The 23,160-nt window shown below is 37.7% G+C and overlaps 1 protein-coding gene across 11 annotated transcripts in view; it reads left to right on the forward strand.

The window, feature by feature from the left end:
• The window catches only part of LOC106968330 (protocadherin alpha-C2), a 195,817-nt gene that overhangs the window by 99,679 nt on the left and 72,978 nt on the right, over window positions 1-23,160 (forward strand). The window contains exon 1 of one of the 11 annotated variants that reach the window (XM_027076523.2): window positions 6,407-9,686. The exons of the other annotated variants lie outside the window; for them this stretch is intronic. Within the exon in view, the coding sequence (XP_026932324.1) occupies window positions 7,254-9,686 (2,433 nt within the window). The 5' untranslated portion in view covers window positions 6,407-7,253. Of the gene's footprint in view, window positions 1-6,406; window positions 9,687-23,160 lie in introns of those variants that run through there. 11 annotated transcript variants of the gene reach the window in all.

Below are 23,160 nucleotides of genomic sequence, written 5' to 3' on the forward strand. Positions count from 1 at the left end.
CTCTGAGCACTGCTTTAGTTGCATCCCATAACTTTCTCATATATTGTATCTTCATTTTCATTTGTCTCAGAGTGTTTTCTAATTTTCCTTGCTCTTCTTTGACCCATTGGTTACTTTAGCATATGTGATTTAATTTCCACATATTTGTGAATTTTCAAATTTCATTTTGTTATTGATTTCTAATTTCTTTCCATTGTGGTCAGAGAACACACTTTGTATGGTATCAATACTTTTAACTTTACTGAAGCTTATTTTATGCTTAGTGTTGGGAAGGGCAGTCTAATTTGTAGTCTTTCAACCTTCACTTATTCACATAAGAATGGGCCTTGGACTTGGAACACTTCCTTACCAAGAGATAAGGAGTTCACACAGCCTGTCCTAGGCTTATCATCTTGTATGGAAATATCATTCCCTATTTTAGGCTCAGTGAAGCACTTTTGTTTCTGCTTAGAGTGTGTGAATCATATGGCATCTGACCAGTCCCACTGTTAGTCTTCTGTGGAAAGGGGTAAAGGTTTTTCCACTGTGGTACAAGAGTGCACATAGTCATATTGCCCTGCTATAGCCTCTAGAAGAAACCCACTGGCCTTGGGGTACTGATGCTCAATACTGAAATTGATTATCACACTTTCCAAAGCTCCAGTGGCCAGAATTCACTCTTAGCACTCTCTCACATCTTGGTCCAGTTTTCATGGCACTTAGTAACTTCTTTTCATATATATTATGCTTGAAGTCCAAATGTTTTATAGAATCTCATCAAAGATGAAAGCTAATAATGTCACTGAACTCTTTTTAGTTCTAATTATTTTTTTCTTTAATTTTCTTGGATTTTATGAGTAGAAAATTATATAAGCTATAAACTTATCTTGTAACCATACATGTTATCCTCCTTTCTAACACACACACACACACACACACACACACACACACACACACAGAGTCACACTTTCTTATCTTGTGTTGTTTAGAGTATCCAAGTCAGTATTGAATAATACTATGACATGAAATGTCTTGTTATGCTCATGATTTTTGATGAAGATAATTCTGGTGTTTTACTGTTTAAAATGAAGATGGTCATTTGTAACAGCTGTCAAATTTTATCAAATTTATTTTAAGAATCTATCATAATGATGATCTAGTGATATTTGTTTAGCATGTTTTGAAACCATAATGTGAGATTTGTATGTTGTCTTTTTTTGGATAATGTTGATAGTGTCTTGTTAGATTTTTTTTAAAGTTTATTTTGAGAAGGAGAGAGAACACAGGGGAATTGCAGGGGGAAAATCCCAAGTAGGCTCTGAGCTGTCAGTGCAGAGCCCAGTGCGGGGCTTAATCTCACCACCATGAGATCATGACCTGAACAGAAATAAAGAGTCAGACACTTAACCAACTGGGCCAGTGAGGTGCCCTTCTTGGTTTAATTTTTATTTCAGGTTAGGTACTGTCTAATAAACTGATGTCTGGTGGGGTTGTTGGTAAAGGTTTCAGGCCTTCCTTTTCAGCTACACTTGATGAAAACTTTCATCTGCAGCTCAGAGGAAGATGTGGTGTTACTACTTACCAAATACATAGCAATATGAAATTTGAATGTAGGTAAAATATATTATGTGATTGAACTAGATAGGTTAGCTCTTAACACAATGACATTCATCGTATTTGAGTGAAAAGAAAAAGTATAAAAGTCTAGGACTTTCTGATCTGTGGCTTAAGAGTATCTCAAAAAAAATAGGTGTGAATTTTAGTTTTCAATCCATGATTAAAAAAGTGATATGGGTGTTAAAGAGCTAGATGCAATTTTAGACTCTTTTCCTTGATTTATAGTATTTTGTTTGAAAGTGATGCAAGGGTACCTGGGTGACTCAGTTGGTTAAGTTTCTGACTCTTGGTTTTGTCTGCACTTGGGTCATGATCTTGGGGTTGTGAGAAAGAGCCCGATGCTCCAATTCTCTCTCTCTCTCCCTTTACCATTTGCATTCTCTCTCTCTTTCCCTCTCTCTCTCTCAAAAAAAAAAAAAAAAGTGATGCAGGCTGGCTGGGTTCAAGGAGCCAGAGGGGGGTCCCACAGGACCAGCAAAGGGGGTCCTTGGCTTTTCCCAGGATGGAAATCAAACATGAACCAAAAGGAAGTGAGAGCAGAGTTTATTGAAGATACAGAGAGAGAGCAGATTCAGACAGAGAGTCTGAGAAACTCAGAAGGAAGGTAGGGGCCTACGTCCTAGCAAGAACTGAAGCAGGAAAAGAAGCAAAAAAGGCAGTTTTTTCATGGGGTCCCTTCAGTTTCCCTTTCTAGATCTATTCTTACACATGCCTTAATGTACGTCCTCCTTGTAAAGGTCAAGGAGTTCATGATTTCTTTGGAGTCTTCCAGCACAACAGATTAACATCTAAGGAATGACTAGGTGAGGTTGTCATGAACGTTTTCCAAGACCACTGACTCAAGAGCCTCAGTGACTTATGGAGGACGTCTAAAAACTCATCGTTTTGACCAATTCTTGGATGCCTGAGGGGACACATATACCAGACCACCATCCTCAACGAAAACCCCAAGCCCCAAGCAAAGACAAGACTCTGTCTCTCCTTTCCTTTCTGAGTCTCCCAGATTCTCTTTCTGACTCTGCTCTGTCTATCTTCAGTAAACTCTGCTCTCCCTTCCTCTCAGTTTGCGTTTCCATCCAGGAAGATTGATTTCCATTCTGGGAGAAGCCAACGACCCTCTTCACTGGTCCTGTGGGACTCCCTCTGGGTCCTTGGACTCAGCCAGCCTGCATTGAAAGGGCCAGATATCCTCTTTTTGGATAAGATATGACAAACCTGGAGTATGACTTTAGGTTCTGAGGGCTATACTTTGAAGATGAAATAGAAAACAATTTTTAGAAAAAGGTAATTTTTGGAAAATTATTACATAATCATAAAGTAGTAAGTAAACACAACATAGAGTTAGAGTGAGGATTCACAAAAGAAAGGTCCAAGATACTTTATATGGTATTATGTGATGTATTATGTGAAAAACTGGTTCCTTGGCAATAGAAAATTGAGAAAGAAATTCTGTAGTAATGTGTTATTGGTAAGGATGTAAGTAAAAAAAGAAAAAAGGATGACATAGGTTGTTGTATATTGAGAGTGCTTTAGCCGCTTAATTTGTGTGCCCAGAACCCAGCTAGATACTTAAGACACAAAATTTGAGTGATACAGATCTCTACTCTCAAAGAAGTCCTACTCTGTTAGACTTGATTTGAACACTTCATTAAGCTTTACAGGATGAAAATGTGCTTGATGTGATCCTGCTGATGTCCTGTCTTTTAGTTTCTTAAGCACATAACATGTTTCCAAGGAATAATCTTAAGCACTAAGAAGAAATCTGGTTTAGGGGCACCCTGGGTAGCTTACTGGTTAAGTGTCCAACTTTGGCTCAGGTCATGATCTCACAGTTAGTGTTCGAGCCCTGCGTCGGGCTCTGTGCTGACAGCTCAGAGCCTGGAGCCTGCTTCCATTCTCTCTCTCTCTCTCTCTCTCTCTCTCTTTTCTCTCTCCCTCTCCCTCTCCCTCTCCCCCTCCCCCATTTGTGCTTTGTCTTTTTCTCTCAAAGGTAAACATTAAAACAATTCTTTAAAAAAGAAAATCTGGTTTAAAATCATACATATCCTTTTGTTGTGGGGTTGTCGAGAACAATGGCCAAGAATTTCTTGAGATGTTATATGGTGCAACATAGTGAGTTTATTTAAGTAGCATAGGACAGGACCCATGTGCAGAAAAAGCTGCACTTTCTGCTGTATGAAGCTTGTAGTTATATGCTTAGTGCTCAAGGTGGAGGGAACATGTAGGAAGTATCATAAATATTTCTTTGAATTTCTACTCATAAAACTGCTTTCACAAGATTTCTCTGGTGTTTATCATTCAGTTTTATATTAACTATGGGTGAGATATACAGGCAGTCATGAGACCCTTTAAGGATGTAGCAACCAGCACATATTTAATCCTTATTAAACCTATGCAAGCATGGCACCTGGGTGGCTCAGTTGGTTAAGCTTCCAACTTTGGCTCAGGTCATGATCTTGCAGTTCATGAGTTCGAGCCCTGTGTCAGGCTCTGTGCTGACAGCTCGTGAAGCCTGGAGCCTGCTTGGGATTCTGTGTTTCCCTTTCACCCCGCTCCTCCCCTGCTCACACTCTGGTTCTCACTCTCATAAACAAATAAAGATATTTTTAAAAACTATGCAGGCTGTAGGTCAGCTTTCAGGACTAAAGGTGAGCATTTCTGCTTCTATCCTTCATCACTTTTGCTGACATACTCTTTGGTGTATGTCAAATTTACTTTTTTCCTATTTGGCTGCAAGATCTCTAATAGGAGCTTATGCATTATGGCTAGAAATCTTTTGAATTTATTTCAAAATTTATTTATTAAATAAAAATTTGAAGTTATTTAGTTTAAGGCCAAGTTTGGTTGGGAGAGCTTTATAATAATTGTTTTGGCAATAGAATCCAAGCAGAAATCAAGACTGTTTTTGTATTGAGTCCACTTAAAGTTATACTTGCACATAATTAAAACTTGAAAATACCTGAATTAGGGGAAACTATGGAAAATGGCATAAAATGGCAAAATGAAATATTTGAAAGTTTCTGCTAAGGAGAAATTTTGTTAATTTATGATTTAATGTTCAACAAGTCATCTTATACAAAAGGAAGAACTTGTGACTTCCTCATCTTTGGGGTTTTCGAATATCCCAAGTATCTCCTAAATAATGCTTTCGCACAAATCCCAGTTATGCCTAAAGATAGGGAGGCTGATGTTGGGACAAATCCTACTAGGTGAGCGCTATTCATTTATTCTTTACAGAAATTAAATCTTTTGAAAATAATCATTAGTGGCAGTTTGGACAGAGAAATGGGGGAAAGGGGAAGCCAAAAGTGTGAGAGGGGTGTGAAGGGGGAAGAGTTTTTGTCAGCATTTTCCATGTTGATTTTCAGTATAAGTTTTTCCTTTTCCCCACTTGCTAATCCACACCCCCACACACTGTCCTCCTAGACAGAGCTCAGAAATCCTAAATTCAGTCTAACTGGGAACTTGATTGTAGGTCTCAAAATCAGGGGCATTCCAAAAGTTGAGTATATCTCTCCAGATGTATTTCATCAGCTGCTATTGGAAAAGTGAAAAGTATAATCTTTCACCCCAAAGCAGTTAGCAGCATTAAATGAAAGCGAGGAAATGCAAATTTTAATCTCTGGCATTTGAAGTAGATAATTAGTTTTGGTTCTGAAATTTGGTGAATAAATTTAATTTTTATGGGTTATTTCACATCTTAATGAAGATCCCCAGTGATGGCTATATTTATGTCTCTACCTAAACATTTCACTGGGCTGACATATTTCCTGCTTTAATTTTATCCAAGACTTGGTGTCAATGATTTTCTTGGTTCCTTATCTCAGAAAGACAAATTAGTCAAGGGCATTTACTATTTAAATTGCCTTATGTTGCGCTTATTCTGCTTTCCTGGAAGAGATAAGGGCTGGGTTTGTATTGTTCTGGGGAGGTGATTGGTTCTTAGTGGCATAATGAATTTACCAATCCCACTTTCAGTCTTAAAACCAGAATGCTGGAACAGCTTACCTCCCCCACCCCCATTTTAATCATCAGTTTTAAAAACTATTATAACAGTGTATTCAAACATACAGTAAAGAGAATTGTGTAATTAGCTCCCATGTATCCAGCCTTCAGCTTCAGTGATTATCAACACTTGTAGGCAGTTTTCTGAACAGAAAATACAGTGCCCTGAAAGCTTCAATTCTTGATCAGTATCTAGCTTTTGTCTTTCAAATTTTGGTTCCTGGGGCTTTCGACGTTGCAATTACATTAAAAGAAGTTTAAGGAATTTAGTGTTTAATAGTCATTGAAGTCACTCTTTTTCAGTTCGCCTCCCCCTCAGGGAAAGCCGCGGGTTGTTGGGCGCAAGGCCAAATTTGGAGATAACTTCTTGTAGCTCGGAGGTGTTTTTACAAGGACAGACCAATGTCCCAATTTCCCTTCAGAATACCGGCTTAAAAACGAAGTTGGACAACATATGGGCAGTTAGTTCCTACCCTGCCTCAATGCTGTTTTCTAAATATTTACAGAGAATAAATTTACACAGTAGTTTTCTGGTTACACTCTGGAGAGTATCTCAGTAACTTTCTTCCACTTCCACTTCACACGTCCCATTGGGGAGGAGTGTCAGTTTTTCTGAGTTTCAGGGGCTTGTACTGACTGGTTTCTAACCTGTCTCATCCAGAGCGTCAAGGGCCGCTTGTAAAGCAAGTAGGGGCTCCTGAGGAAAGGGAAATTGCTGACCCACAAAAAAGCGGAACGAACCATAAGCCTGGCGCTCGCCCACCTGGGTGTCTCGAAAAGCTAGAGCAGGGGATGGGGGGTGGGAGGGAAGCTTGGGGAAGACCGTATTACCCAATTTGTTCCTCACTGGTCGCCTCTGTTGAAATCTTGGCTTCCCATATATAAGAAGGTGCACAGAGACTTTAACCCTCAGTGGAGAGGCTAGGAATCTAGAATGTAATGCTTCAGCCCTTAGCTTGGGGCTTCCGGTTTCCTTAAGCTTCGAAGGCGTGGTCATTCAGGGTCGCGATTCCACCTCTCGCCGCCTCCGCCCCGCGATTTCTCTGGGAGTTCCGATCTCTTCGCTGGCACTGGAGGGGTTCCGTGGGTCCGAGCGCCCGGAACTGGACGCTCCCCTGTGAAACAGTGGAGAGAGAAGCCCAAACGAGCTCAGCCTCAATTACGAGCAGTCTTCAGTCAGAGGTTGTGGAAGTTAAGACGGAGGCCTTCTTAGGGCGTTTTCCTTAGAAACAGGGTTCAAAGGAAGATGAGTTAATTTCTCACGGCATCTTCCTCGCTGTTCCCCGCCCCCCGCCGGCTGCCGGGACTTTGTGGAGAGAGCCCAGCTCGAAGGGCATGGAGATGGCCCCTCCCTAGCCTGAGTAGTTTACCTCGTCTCTGCACCCCTAGGCGGCGCTGCGCTCCTCTGCACCGACCAGCTCCGCTTTCCCAGACGGCTGCCAAGCCTCCAGTCCCGAGAGTTTAGCTTCCAGCCCGTCAGCCCGGGGCAATTCCAGTATATTCAAGAGGCAGAACGTCGGCGGTCTGTGCACCTCGAGTCCGCTTCGGCGGGCGGCCGGCTCTTGCTCTTTACCACAGTTCGTGCTCTCCGGGAGTCCGGAGCATGGTTCTGGGTCACTGCTGGTGGAGCGGGGACGCCAAGAGGGAGGAGGATGGTGGGCTGGAGGGTGGCTGTTCTATGTCTGTGGGTCTCCTGCTGCTCTGCCGCCAGACAGCTGGAATACTCAGTGTTGGAGGAGACCGTGCGGAGCGTAGCTGTAGGTAATGTTTCCGCGGACTTGGGGCTGTCAGCGGCCGCTCTACGCTTGCGGAACTTTCGCTTACTTTCCAGCCTCCGCGAGCCCTACTTCGGGGTGGATCTGGCCAGCGGTAGCTTGGTGGTCCGAGAGCCGGCAGACCGCGAACGGCTGTGCGGGACTAAAGCTGCCTGCGTCTTGACCTATGAGCTGGTGCTGGAGGACCCGCTGGAGCTACACAAGATGCGAGTTCACGTCGTGGACATCAACGACAACTCTCCTGTCTTCCCTGCCGGCGACGTGCAGCTGCACATCCCCGAGTTCCTGTTGCCTGGAGCCCGCTTTACTCTTCCTAATGCCCTAGATGCGGACGAGGGAAGCAACGGTGTCCTGACCTACACCCTGAGCCCTAGCCAGCACTTTCGCTTGATCATGGCGTCGCGAGTCGACGGCAGTGAATACCCGGAGTTGGTATTAGAGAAAGCGCTGGATCGGGAGCAGCGTGCCACCCACCAGCTACTGCTCACCGCTAAGGATGGAGGGCAGCCCGCGCGCTCCGGAGAAGCACAAGTTACCATCATAGTGGTGGACACAAACGACAATGCGCCTGTATTTGAGCGCACAGTATACCGTGCCAAGGTACCAGAGACTGCCCCGAACGGGACTTTGTTATTACGAGTTCAGGCCTCGGACCCGGATGAAGGCTCCAATGGGGAAATCCGGTACTCCTTAAGCAATAGCACGCTGGTGGAGCTGCGACACTACTTTCACGTGCACCCTAGAAATGGGGAAGTGCGGGTAGCTGCTTCACTCGGTCTACCTGAAACGTTGTTGGAAGCATACATTGAGGCGAGGGATGAGGGTACCTTCGGTCTAGCTAGTACTGTCAAACTGCTGGTGGAAGTGACTGATGTGAATGATCATGCCCCTGAGGTGAACCTCCTGACTCTATCCAGTTCAGTTTCTGAGGACGCAGCCCCTGGCACAGTGATTGCTGTCTTCAGTCTAAGGGACGAGGACCTCGGTCCCAATGGTAAGGTCTTTTGTAGCATGTCCAGTGGAGGCCCTTTTAAGCTGAAGGCTTCTTTTGACAACTACTACAGCTTGCTGACTGATGGGCCGCTGGACCGGGAGCAGGTCAGTGAATACCATGTCCTGATTACTGCCTCAGATGGTGGCTCACCCCCACTAAGCACCCGCAGGACAGTGACTGTGTCTGTTGCTGATGTGAACGACAATTCACCAAATTTTGCTCAACCACAACAGGAACTTTTTGTGGCTGAAAACAATGATCCTGGGGCCTCTTTAGGCCGTGTTTTTGCCCAGGATCCGGACCTAGGGGAAAATGGCCTTGTCTTCTATGAGCTGTTGGATATTATCTCTGAAAGGCAGACAGCCTCTAGCTTGGTGGCAGTAGAATCATCCAGTGGGGCTATCACTGCCAAAATTTCCTTTGACTTTGAGCAACTCAGGGGGTTTCACTTCCAAGTGGAAGCCCGGGATGGTGGCATTCCTCCCAGAAGTGCAGCAGTGACTGTGAACTTATTTGTGGTAGATAGGAACGACAATGCTCCAGTCATCCTGTTTCCCTTGCCCAGAAATGGCTCTGTTCCAGTGGAAATTGTGCCTCGCTCTGCCAGAACTGGACACTTGGTCACAAAAGTGGTAGCAGAGGATGCAGACAGTGACTCTAATGCTTGGCTTTCCTACCATATTTTTCAGGCTTCTGACTCTAGCCTCTTCAGAATTTCAGCCAATATGGGAGAACTTCGTACTGCCCGCTTCATTCTTCCCACTGATGCAGTTAAACAGAGGGTGGTGGTAGTGGTTCGAGACCATGGAGACCCCTCACTTTCCTCTTCTGTCACATTAGGTATACTGTTGAGCAACTTTGCCCCTCAGGTCCTTCCAGACTTTGAAGATACCTGGGAAAGAGGAGGCCACCTTTCCACCCAGAACCTGTATTTAGTAATTGCCCTGGCCTCTATTTCCTTTTTATTTCTGGGGTGCTTACTTTTCTTTGTGTGCATCAAGGTGAACCAGAGCCCAGCTTGTTGTTCTCAAAGCTGCTGTCGCTCTTCAGAAGAGCTGAGGCAAGGGAGGAAGATGGCTTCAAATCCTTGTATGACATCAGCCACGATAGATGTCACTACAGTTGAGAGACTTTCTCAGACCTATCTCTATCGGGCCTCTCTAGGACTTGGTTCTGATAATAACAGTTTGCTGTTGTGCGGGGAATACAGTGCTGCTGACCTGAGAAATCTGGCTACTGGGGTAGGACTGAATTTGCCAATATCCTGCATTCACATTCGGAATAGGAAAGGGGATCACGTAAATGTCAATGCCATGGTAAGCCAATCTTGAGGGATTTGATTCCCTTGCCCAGGAGATGGCTGCTAGCTATGTTCTGAAATGCTTCTTAGATGAGCCTTTAGCAACATTTAATCCATTGAATTGAACACTCCTGCTTAGCACCCCCATGCTAAGAATTCTGGGAGTATAAAAGTATTAAAAGACTGTCCTTGGCCTCAAGGAGTTTATAGTTTATTTCTGGGAAACAAGGGTAAGAAATTTAAGCCTATTAAAGAACAATAAAAGTAATCTAGTATACAGGACTAAAATTAGAAATAAAGCACCAAAGTTTCTGGTACAGGAAATAAATGACTGGGGATGTCTTTAATTCCTTTTATGAATTTATTCAAGGAATTATTTAAAGCATAAACCCCTTCATTAAAAAAAAAACATTTTGAGCAACAGATGTGTAAGGCATTTTTTTAAAAAGTTTATTTATTTATTTTGAGAGAGAGAGGCAGAGGGAGAGAGAGAATCCCAAGCAAGCTTGGTGCTGTCCGCAGAAAGCCTGACGTGAGGCTCAATCTCACAAACCATGAGATCATGACTTGAGCCAAGATCAAGAGTCAGACCCTTAATGAACTGAGCCACCCAGGTATCCCAGATATGGGTAAGGCATTCTGATACCAAAAATGGGAATGAAAAATATGCAAGAGTCTGTACATTACATAAGCATAGTATCATGGAAGATGAGGCATTTGCCCAAACCATTACAATACATGATTTGACAATGAACCTAAAAAATGTAAAAATAAATTGCAATGGATGTTCAAAGGGAGAGAGAGACTGTGAGAGAACATCTGAGAAGGGAGGAGGAGGAAATCAGAAGAGGAATTGTGGTAGAGATGGCATTTGAATTAGATCCTGAATGATACACCATTTAATAAAATGGCAACATATTTTCTAGGTCATACTTTTTAAATAAATGCCATTTTTGCATAGTAGTCTTTTTTGAGAATGGCACTCTGAAACATAGCTAATGATAGCTCCACACAGTGTTTCTAAGTATATGGAAATTATAAGCATGTCTCAGAATACCTGTTTGTACTGATAGAAAATAAAACCATTGGGTATAGGACTTGACAACCTTTTATTTTACATTTTATTGATATATTTCACAAAGAAGAAAGAGTAGTAATTGTTTTTAAAATTATAATTCCAGTGTAATTAATATACAGTGTCATATTCATTTTAGATGTACAATATAGTGATTCAACAATGCCATTTATTACTTATTGTTTGAAAGAGGAATAATTGTTGTGTCAGAAACATTTGTGTATTCAAGGTGCACTTGCCATTCAAAGTCCATTCAACTTGGATTTAATTTTCTTATTATTTTAGAAGCCAATATACTTTATTTTTTTTTAATTTTTTTTAATGTTTATTTATTTTTGAGACAGAGAGAGACAGAGCATGAATGGGGGAGGGGCAGAGAGAGAGGGAGACAGAATCGGAAGCAAGAAGCCAATATACTTTAAAATAAGTAAATGTTATATTTGAAAGTAATGCATCTAATAAAAGTTAAATTATTCAAATACTTAAATTTATCCATAGTGGCCCTTTGCATTTCAAAAACTTATCGAATAGAGTGAGGACAGTCTTCATCAATTTTACAGTATTACTTTCTGATTTTTCATAGAGATCATTGATAAAAGGAAAGGAGGTGTGCAGAAATTAGGGAAGGGAATGGAGGATTCCTTGTTTTATGATTCCAGGTAATAGGGGAAAAGTAAGTTATAAGTTAGTTATTCTCCTTCAAATGATGATGTTGACTGAAAATAAAATAGATTTATATGCATTATAATTTTGCATATTTTATGTTTCACATGGCATAAATGCTTGCTGAATGAAAGAATAAATACATTTGTGAATGGATGAATTGGGTGTTAATGTAGATGGAAGAGTTCAACAAAGATTTAACTTACTTTTCCACTTTATGTGTATATATATTTAGCAGTTTAAAGATCTCTTTCAAATATATTATTTCAATGATTATTTTCTTCCTCATATATAGTAGTGAAACAACATTAACAGTGGGATTTTCTGGTCCTAGAAAAACTTCAATACTGTGTCTGACACTAAATATGATCACAGTTCCTATAGACGACAAAGTGATTAGTAGGGACACACATGTTTATACTGTGAAAGTTGCAGCAAATACAAATGAAAATGTAGTTAATTTTAAGACAGAAAATTGGTGCATTGTAATGTTAATATTTCAGGTATCAAAACAATGTATAAACTCTCTTCCTATCAAGAAAATGCATCATTTATTTTATTTCACTGCTTTCTATAACAAATAGAGATGAGAATACTGAAGTTTGGGAATCTGAATGTTTGGCAGTCAGGTACTGTTTGAGAAACACATTTTGAGGAGACTTGAAAGAAATGGATCTGGAAGTTGGAAAATTATTTAAAAGGAGGAATATAGCTAGTAACAGAGGAAAATATCCCTTGCCACTGAATTTTTAAACTTATATGAGTGACAGTAACAAAGATAGACTGTTCATACATGCAGGAATACTGTGCCATCCCATTTGTCTACCTGCACAATCTTTTTCCATCAATGTTGATATTTCAAGTTATAGGTAGTCCATTGCCTGCTAATAATTTTTGTGTACTAGATATTTCCTTATATATAAAGAAAGTATGATGTATAAGAACATGAATAAAATAACTTCTAGAAAGCTGGAGTATTTGTAATTCACCCAGGCATTTTATTATTGACTTCTTCCTATCCAATTGCATATCGATCCAATCTTGATTCTTTAGAACAGAATGCTTGGCATAGTGTTCGCTGAATGCCGTAATACCGACTACAGAATTCTAGAAATAAAATATTTACTGCTTGATTTTATAAAACAAAAATCCTTTGAAAAGAGTACAATTTCATAATAATTTTAACTGTGTGCCTGAGTCATAAAGAATCTCGTTTAGGGGCGCCTGGGTGTTTCAATCAGTTGTGTCTAACTTCAGCTCAGGTCATGATCTCACGGTTTGTGGGTTGGAGCCCCGCGTCGGGTTCTGTGCTGACAGCTCAGAGCCTGGAGCCTGCTTTGAATTCTGTGTCTCCCTCTCTCTCTGCCCCTCTCGTGTTCACACTCTGTCTCTCAAAAATGAATAAATGTTAAAAAAATTTTTTATTAAAAAAAGGAATCTCGATGTATATATATTTATATTTTTTTCAAATACTAAGCCCTTCTTTTTTACTTAAGTTTTTATTTTAATTCCAGTGTAGTTAACACAGTGTTATATTAGTTTCAAGTGTACAATATAACGATTTAACAATTCCATACATCATCCATTACTCATGATGACAAGTGCACTCCTTAATCCCCATCACCTATTTGACCATCCCCCCACCCACCTCCCTCTGGTAATCATCAGTTTGTGCTCTATAGTTGAAAGTCTGTTTCTTGGTTTCTGTCTCCCTCTCTGTCTCTGTGTTTTTCCTTTGCTCATTTGTTTTGTTTCTTAAATTCCACATGTGCGTGAAATTATTTCGTATCTGTCTTTACTGACTTATTTAGCTTAGCATTATACTCTCTAAATACCGAGTCCTTCTGTCTTGTTTTAGTTTACAGTGTGTATTAACATATTTTACAGTACTAAGATCTGTCAGTTTAGGAAATTCAGGAAAACATTTTTATCTTTATTTCTTGTATTAATAATACTTTATAGATATAAACAAAATTGATGTACTATGCAACAAGTAGACAACATGTGTCTCATGTTAGTTTTTTGTAAGATTTGTGATGGGCCCTTTAATTTTTTTTAGGTTGGTATCCAACATGTTACCTCGGAGATGTACATTTCTGCCTATCATTTAAAATTCATTGCATTGGCAAATTTTTTAGATAATAAATATTAATGTAACAAAAAATTTACAACAGTGAACAACTGACTTTATTAAATATTCCACATGAAAATTATAGTGAACATATCAGTGTTATGTTAGTGTATTGTTCTTCTGTAACTGAAGCAGTTTGTCCATTGCCAGGATGTATATGTAGGGTATATAATATTTCTCCTGTGCAGTGTCATTTGTTTACAGAGTGGTAGGATGTTTTTGACATTCTAGGTGTTTTTATTTATTAAAATATATGCCATTAGCAGACTTTCCCATAGGTTGATTAGATATTTCCTCATATCTATTTTGACTTTTAAACTGATAATTGACTTAGAAAATCTTTAGAGTGCTGTAACTAAGGAAGCTTGCAGAACATATGAAATACATTTGGATTAAAAAAACTATGTAGACAGTACAATAGAATTTATTGTATAATAGAGAAACCTCAAACTAGTAAAAGGGAAGGAAAAGAGCTTAATAACTTGAGGAAACAGTAGGAAAAAGCAATGCCTGGGAAATGTATCAATGGGGAAATTTTAACAACATGTCTGATAATGTTAAGATCTATTAATGTGTGTTGCCTTAAATATTTACAGTTAGAGGGAAACAATTATATTCCAGAGACTAAATATGTTTTGCTGGGTTGGAGTGAAGATGGATTAAGTCTTAAAGAGACTTTTACATTTCTCAAATGGGGATAATAGGAATATCAGAAATAATTAACATTTGGAAGAATGTCAAGTGAATGTGGATCACAGCCTAGGGTTCTGACTGAAGTATTAAGGGAAGTAAGGAGTTTATTGGTAAAGATTATTCTTAAAAACAACTAAATCATAAAAGTAGTTACTTACTTTTTTCCCAACTTTAACTGACAAGATGAGAATGGTTTAGGATATAAATAAGGTACATGTCTCTTTTATTCTGCGTTTATGAAAAAGAAGAGAATTAGGATAACAATTTCCTTCTCAAGCTATAAACACAGAAGGTCATTATATATTCATCTGGAACTTGTCTTTCAATCTGGGAATGAATATGTAATCACATATTCTCTCTCCTGTGCTTCAGAGAAAGAGAAAAAAAACTTTTCTGTCACATCTCCAAATCTTGGCTGTTCTAGAACCATCTGGTTGCCATCTACATATATACTGTTTTCATAGCAGAAGTGTAATGGCACACCCTCAGAAATGTATTCTCTGAATTCATGCACATTATGCTTATTCTTTAGAATCTTTAAGCAAAGATTACAGCTGTTTTGTTTAGTCTCAAAATGATGTTCATACAAAATAAAAACAACCAGTTAAGACATCTTCATAATGGGGTTTTGCATCTATACTTACCACTCAAGATAGGCTTGTCATTTTCCTTTCTTATAAGGATTTGATGTCAAGGTTATGCTGGCCCTATTAAACAGGTTCAAAGTATTTTTTCTCTCTCCTCTTTTATATTCTCTGAACATGTTTATTAAGATTGGTGATATTTCTTTCTTAAATATTTAGTAGAATTCACTAGCGATATTCTCTGTGCCTTAGTTTTCTTTGTGGGGAAGTTTTAAGTCATGAAATTAAATTTTTCCATTAGTAATAGAATTATTTATATTTTTACTCTTCTTGCTTTTTTTTTATGAACTGTCTTTTCCAAAAATATGTTAATGTCATCTAAGCTTTCAAATTTTGGTATGAAGTTGTTTATAGTGTCCTCTTATGATCTTAAAAAACATTTTTTTATAGAAGGACAATTAACATACAGTATTATGTTAATTTCAGGTGTATAACATAATGACTCCACAATTCTATATCTTACTCAGTGCTCATCATGATAAGTGTAGTCCCCATCTGTCACCAATGTTGCTACCATCTTAATGACTATATTCCCTATGCTATACTTTTCATCTCCATGACTTATTTATTTTCTTACTGGAAATATACACCTCTTAATCCTCATTATCTATTTCACCCATCTCTCCATCCACTTCCCCTTCAGAAACCACCAGTTTGTTTTCTTTATTTAAGAGTCTGGTTTTTTGTTTGTCTCTTTTTCCCTTTGTTCATTTCTTTTGTTTCTTAAATTCCACATATGAGTGAAATCATATGTTATTTGTCTTTCTTTTACTTATTTCACTTAACATTATACCTCCAGGTCCATCCATGCTGTTGCAAATGGCAAGATGTCATTCTTTTTTATGGCTGAGTATATATGACATCTTTATCTGTGTATCTATAGATGGTTATTTGGGTTGCTTCCATATCCTGGCTATTGTAAAGAATTGTAAATAATGCTGCAATAAACATAGGGTTGCATATATCTTTTTGAATTAGTGTTTTCATTTTCTTTTTTTTTAAGTTTATTTATTTTGAGATGCACATTCCCCGTGCATGCAAGCAGGGGAAGGGCAAAGAGAGAGGGACAGAGACAATACCAAGAAGGCTCCACACTATCAGCATGGAGCCCAACGCGGGCCTCAATATCATGACTATCACCTTAGCTGAAATCAAGAGCCAGATGCTTAACTGATGAGCCCAAGTGCCGCAGTGCTTTCATTTTCTTGGGGTAAATTCCCAGTAGTATAATTACTGGATCATACAATATTTATTTATTTATTTAAAAAATTTTTTAATGTTTATTTATTTTTGACAGAGAGAGAGAGAGCACATGAGTGGGAGGGGCAGAGAGAGATGGAGACACATAATCTAAAGCAAGCTCCAGGCTCTGAGCTGTTAGCACAGAGCCGGATGCAAGATTATGACCTGAGCAGAAGTCGAAGCTTAACTGACTGAGCCACCTAGGTGCCCCATATGATATTTATATTTTTAATTTTTTGAGAACCTTCCATACTGTTTTCCATAGTGGCTGCACCTATTTTCATTCCCAGTAGCAGTGCACATGGATTGTTTTCTCTCCACATCCTTACTAACACTTGTTATTTCTTGTCTTTTAATTCTATCTATTCTGACAGGTATAAGGTGATATCTCAGTGTAATTTTGATTTGTAATTTCCCTGATGATCAGTGATGTTGAACATCTTTTTCATGTGTCTGTTGGTCATTTGTGTCTTTGGGAAAATGTCTATTAAGGTCCTCTGCCCATTTTTATTTATTGGTTTATTTATTTACTTTATTTTTATTTTAAGTTTATTTATTTTTACACCCAACGTGGGACTTGAACTCACAACCCCAAGATCAAGAATTGTATGCTCCCTTGACTGAGCCAGCCAGGCACTCCCCCTCTGCCCATTAAATCAAATTATTATTGTGGGGTGTTGAGTTGTATGAGTTGTTTATGTATTTTGGATATTAACCCCTTATTGACTATGTCATTTGCAGCTGTCTTCTCCCATTTAGTAGGTTGCCTTGTCATTTTGTTGATGGTTTCCTTTGCTGTGCAAAAGCTTTTTGTTTTGGTATAGTCCCAGTAGTTTCTTTTTGCTTTTTTTTTTCCTTGCCTGAGGCGATACATCTAAAAAAATGTTTGTAGAGCTGATGTCAAAGTAATTACTGCCTATGTTTTCTTATAGGAATTTTATGCTTTCAGGTTTCACATTTAGGTCTTTAATTCATTTTGAGTTTATTTTTGTGTATGGTTAAGAAAGTGGTTCAGTTTCTATCTTTATTGTAGAAAAAAAAATCAATGAAACCAGAAGCTGGACCTTTGAAAAGATAGACAAAATTGATAAACCTTTAGCCAGACTCATCAAGAAAGAAGAACAAAGCTGCTAGTGTTCCAATCCCGGATTGCAAGATATACTACAAAGCTGTAGCAATCAAAACAGTATGTAGTACTGGCACAAAAATAGACACACAGATTAATGGAACAGAATAGAGAGCTCAGAAATAAGCCCATGCTTATATGATAAATTAATCTATGACAAAGGAGGCAAGAATATACAATGGGAAAAAGACAAGTCTCTTCAACAAATGCTGTTGGGAAAACTGGATGGCTTTTTCATTCATTTTGAAGAGAATGTCTGCTGTTTGGTATTACATATATCCAGGTTCATCTTGTAAACTTCTTGTCTCAGACCTGGAATTAAGCATTTGTCAAGGATCCTTCAGTATTTTTTGTGCGTGGTGATATTTAGAGATAGAATCTTGACAACAGGTGTGCTTATTGCTACAGTGTTGAGTCAGTGTTTTAGGTACTTTTAGTTACTGAGCTAAGGGATGTCCATTTTTTAAAAAAATATAAAAGGCATAACAAGTTTTTTTTTTAATTTTTTTAACGTTTATTTATTATTGAGAGACAGATATGGAGTGTGAGTGGGGGAGGAGCAGAGAGAGAGGGAGACACAGAATCTGAAGCAGGCTCCAGGCTCCGAGCTGTCAGCACAGAGCCTGACGCGGGGCTCAAACTCACAAACCCACAAACCGGGAGATCATGACCAGAGCCGAAGCCGGACACTTAACCTACTGAGCCACCCAGGTGCCCCAAGGCATCACAAGTTTATACTAATCTGTCTAATTCCAATTCATCACTCTAAGGCTTTTACTTAATTACATCAATTTTACATTTGTGTCTCCTTTCTTCCACAATAAAAATCCCAGTTTTCATTTATATCAACATAATTACTCATTTGTTACCCCACACTACTCAAAAAACAGAAAACAATACCAGCACTAAACCAACAATATGATTACAGTATCAGTTTAATATTTTTGTCATTATTTTCACTTGGAGGGTATATCCCACTAGGCACATATAAATTATTGTGTTTTAAAGTTTTGGGATGGGGGGGCACCTGGGTGGCTCAGTTTGTCGGGCGTGGGACTCTTGGTTTTGGCTCAGGTCATGATCCCAGGGTCATAGGATTGAGCCCCACATTGTGCTCTGTGTTGACAGTGCAGAACATGCTCGGGATTCTGTCTCCCTCTCCCATGCTTTCCCTCTCCCTCTTACTCTCTCTCTCTCTCAAAAATAAATAAAAAATAAACTTAAAAAAAAAAAAGTATTTTAGCGGGTGCCTGAGTGGCTCATTTGGTTAAACATCCAGCTCTTGATTTCAGCTCAGGTCATGATCTCACCGTTTGTGAGATCAAGTTCCGAGTCTGGCTCTGTGCGGACAGCATGAGATTTGCTCTCTCTCTGAGATTTTCTCTCTCTCTCTCTCTTTCTGCCCCTTCCTCGCACGCATTTTCTCTCTCAAAATAAATAAACATTTAAAATATCTTGGAGTAGTTCATCTCTGTGTAGGTAAGCTGCCAAGCACATACAGAGTAAGGTTCATTTGTTTTGAGTTACTTTCAAATTTAGGCCTGAAAGTAATATTACACTGTATGTTAGCTAACTAGAATTAAAAAAAACTTTAAAAACTCAGGCTTGTTTTTTAAAATTTCATTTTCTTTTATAGCTATGTGAAATGTTACAATGGTTCTAAAATTCATAAAAGAAAATATATTTAGAGAAGTCTAGTATTTACTATGCCTGTTCCTCCACTCTAGTCTTTCTTCTTTTTTAAAAAAAAATCATTTTTACGTTTATTTATTTTTGAGAGACAGAGAGAGACAGAGCACAAGTGGGGGAGGGGCAGAGAGAGAAGGAGACAGAATCCGAAGCAGGTTCCAGGCCCAGAGCTGTCAGCACAGAGCCCAACGTGGGGCTCGAACCCACAAGCCATGAGATCATGACCTGAGCAGAAGTCGGACGCTCAACCGACTGAGCCACCCAGGTGCCCCAAGTCTTATTTTCTTCTTATATGTAATCAAATTTTATGATTTATCCTTTTATTATTCCTTTTTAAATGCATATATAAGTGTATATATATTATATATATAGACACATTTATATGTATTTATACATATAAACATATATATATTTTAAATATATATATATATAAATATAAGCAAATGTGTTATGTGTGTATATCTTGTTAGGATAAATTATAACATACGAAAACATACTCTTCTCCACTTTGGTTTATTCACTGAAAAACATATACTTGTGGGGTGCCTGGGTGGCTCAGTCGGTTAAGTATTTGACTTCTGTTCATGTCATGATCTTGTGGTTTTGAGCCTGCATGATGCTCTGAGATGATAGTGCAGAGCAGAAACTGCTTGGGATTCTGTCTCTCCCTCTGTCTCTGCCCCTTCCCCACTCCTTCTTTCTCTCTCAAAAATAAACATGTATATAGATGTATATCTATCTATAGATATAGATAGATATATAAACTTGCGATCACTCCATAGGAGTATATAGAGCTACTCTATGTTTCTTAATGATGTCTTTTGATTAACAGGAACTCCTAATTTTAATGAGATCTAACGAAATCTAATGCATTTTCTTTTTTACTTGGTACTCTTTCTATCCTTTTAACAAAAATGTAGCCTACTTCAAGGTCATGAAGATATGTTCCTATATTATCTTCTAGAACATTGCTGTCCAATGAGACTTTCTGTATGTTGGAAATTTTCTATATCTGCATATATAGGACATATGACTACTGAGCACTTGAAATGTGGCTAGTGAAACTGTAGGACTGAATTTTTAATGTTCCTAAATTTAATTTGAGCTTCAGTTTAAATAGCCATATTCGATTAGTGGTTGCCATAGTTCCAGCAGCTTTCTTGTTTTAACATACACATTAAGAATCTTAATCCATCTGAAGTTGTATTTTTGTGTATGGTGTAATGTTGGAGCTGAGATTAATTTTTTCCATGTAAAAATCCAGCTGAATTTTCTACATACACAGCACCACTTAATAAAAAGACCATACTTTTCTTGCTATTCTGTAGTGCCGCCTTTGTCATAAACCAAATGACTGTATAGTTGTACCTATTTCTAGACTTTCATTCTGTTTTAGTGGTGTAGTCCTATATTCTTGTGCCGATACCATTCTGTGTTGATACGCACTGATATACAATTGTGTAAGTTTTTCTAGCTTGTTCTTTTGCCTCCTGATTAATTTAGTTATTTTCGGCCCTTTGCATTTCTACGTAAATTGTGAATCACCGTGTTAATTTCTACCCCAGAAAACTCTGCTCATATTTTAATTGGTGTTACATTGAATCTGTAGAAACTATGAGGTATATTCCCATTTTGACAAACTTTTACTTGGATTTTTATTTACTGTGTAAAAAATAAGGGATTTATTAACACAATGATAATATGTACATAAACATCTGGTCTACTAACATGATATATCTTTCTATTTATTTTTTTCTCACTGTTTATACGTGTTTATGTGTGTATATAGAGATATTTTTGTACAACTTCACTAAATATTTGATATTTTGATATAATTTTAAATGGCATTTAAAAAATTTCATTTTATAATTGTTTTTGTTGCAGGTATATAGATATAAAACTAATTTTTGTATTATGTTTATATCCAGGGTCCTTGCTAAATTTTATTTTGAAATGTCACATGTTTATATTATTTTATATTTTCTATAGACACTGTTTGCCATTTCTAATACTCTTAGTTTTATTTATTTATGTTTTAACTTTCTAATCATATTGTTTCCTTGTTTTATGGTTTGGTGGCATTGCTGAATTGAAGTGATAATAGTCTTGTCTTAATCCTGTCTCAGACAGAAAGTTTTTTATATTTAATATGAGATACATTTTGTTCCAGAGGTCTTTTGTCAGGTTAAGGAAGCTTCCTTCCCTTTCTAATTTAACTAAGGGATTTTTAAAAAATTATGAATGGGTATTAAATTTATCATATATTTTTCTGTTTAAGTGATCATATGATATCCTTTTATTTTATTCAAATCATGAATTATATTGGTTGATTTATTAATTATAAACCAATATTACATTCTTGGAATAAATCCTGGTTGGTTGTGATATATTATCCTTCTTTATATCATTGGATTTTGTTTCCCAATATTTTGCTTAGAATTTTAAAAATCTGTGTTTATGATAGAAATTGGTTTGTAATTTTCCATTCTTCTAATCTTTTTGTCAGGGTTTGGTATCAAGGCTATGCTGGCCTCTTATAGTAAGTGGAGAAGTTTTACCTCTTTTTCAATTCTTTGGAAAGTTTGTTTAAATCATTTTTTTATCCCATAAATATTTGAGAGAATTCAGAATTAAGCCTTATTAGATTAGAGTTATTTTCATGAAAATGTTTTTAATTACAAATTCAGTATCTGCAGTAGGTTTAAAACTTACAAATTTTAAACTTCTAGTTGTATAGTTTTGCAAATTTTTTTTTTTCAATAAATTTGTGCATTTATAATGTAATATATAGGCTTAAGTTATTCATTATATTTCTCATTATTTTAATGTAGTAGGAACCATAATGTTTTTTTTTTACATTTCTCATTTTGTATTTTTGCTTTCTTTTTTTTGAAATAAAGTATGCCATAGCTGTATTGATTTTATTAGTTTTTTTAATAATTTTTTTTGACAGCCAGAAAATAAAAGACTTATTACCTTTATTTTTTATTTTTTTAATGTTTATTTATTTTTGAGAGAGAGAGAGAGAGAGAGAGAGAGAGAGAGAGAGAGAGAGAATGTGAGCAGGGGAGGGGCAGAGAGAGAGGGAGACACAGAATCCAAAGCCAACTCCTGGCTCTGAGATGTCAGCACAGAGCCCAATGCTGGGCTCAAACCTATGATCTGAGAGATCATGACCTGAGCTGAAGTTGGACACTTAACTGAATGAGCCACCCAGGTACCCTAAGACTTATTACCTTTATTTTATTTTATATTTTTAAGACTTATTACCTTTAAATGAGCAATAGCAAGACTGACAACTGAACTCTCAAAAAAAAAAATTGGAAGCCAGAAGACAATGAAATGACATCTTTAAAGGGCTTAAAGAAAACATCTGCAAACTTAGAATTTTATGCTCAGCAAAAAATATTCTTCAAAAAGGAAAGTAAATGAAAATATTTTCAAATGAACCCAAACTGAGGAAATATATCCCAAGCAGATCTTCACTGAGGTAAATAGTAATTTCTTTAGGTATACATAAAATACTTCTAAGTAGAAGCATGAGAAATATAGGAAGGAAGGGAAGGAAGGGAAGGAAGGGAGGGAGGGAACAAAGAAGGAAGCAATGGAGGTAAATATTTACTGAATATAACAAAACTAAAATATAGTAGGATTTAAAATATAAAACGAATTCAAGTATATGAGAACAATAATGTGTTCTTATATCTAGAGAAAGGTAAATAGAATTAATGGATTTAATAGAATTGAAATTTAATAGAATTAAAAGAATCTAAGGCCATTATATCATTCCAGAAGTCAAGGATGCATTTATATCTTCTAGGTTAATCCATTTAAAATATTAAAAGAATTGGGGCGCCTGGGTGGCTCAGTCGGTTAAGCGTCCGACTTCGGCGCAGGTCATGATCTCGCGGTTCCTGAGTTCGAGCCCCGCGTTGGGCTCTGTGCTGACAGCTCAGAGCCTGGAGCCTATTTCAGATTCTGTGTCTCCCTCTCTCTCTCTGACCTTCCCGCGTTCATGCTCTGTCTCTCTCTGTCTCAAAAGTAAATAAACGTTAAAAAAATTAAAAAAAAAATAAAATAAAATATTAAAAGAATATGAGACCAGAAAGTTATTAATGGGGTCATAATAGGATAAAAATATACTTAATTAATCTATGAAAAGGCCAGAAAGGGGGAAAAAGACAAGAACAGATGGGATTAAAAAAAAAGTGGTAAAATGACAGATTT

The sequence above is a fragment of the Acinonyx jubatus genome, chromosome A1 (assembly GCF_027475565.1).
Source record: "Acinonyx jubatus isolate Ajub_Pintada_27869175 chromosome A1, VMU_Ajub_asm_v1.0, whole genome shotgun sequence".
NCBI lineage: Eukaryota > Metazoa > Chordata > Mammalia > Carnivora > Felidae > Acinonyx > Acinonyx jubatus.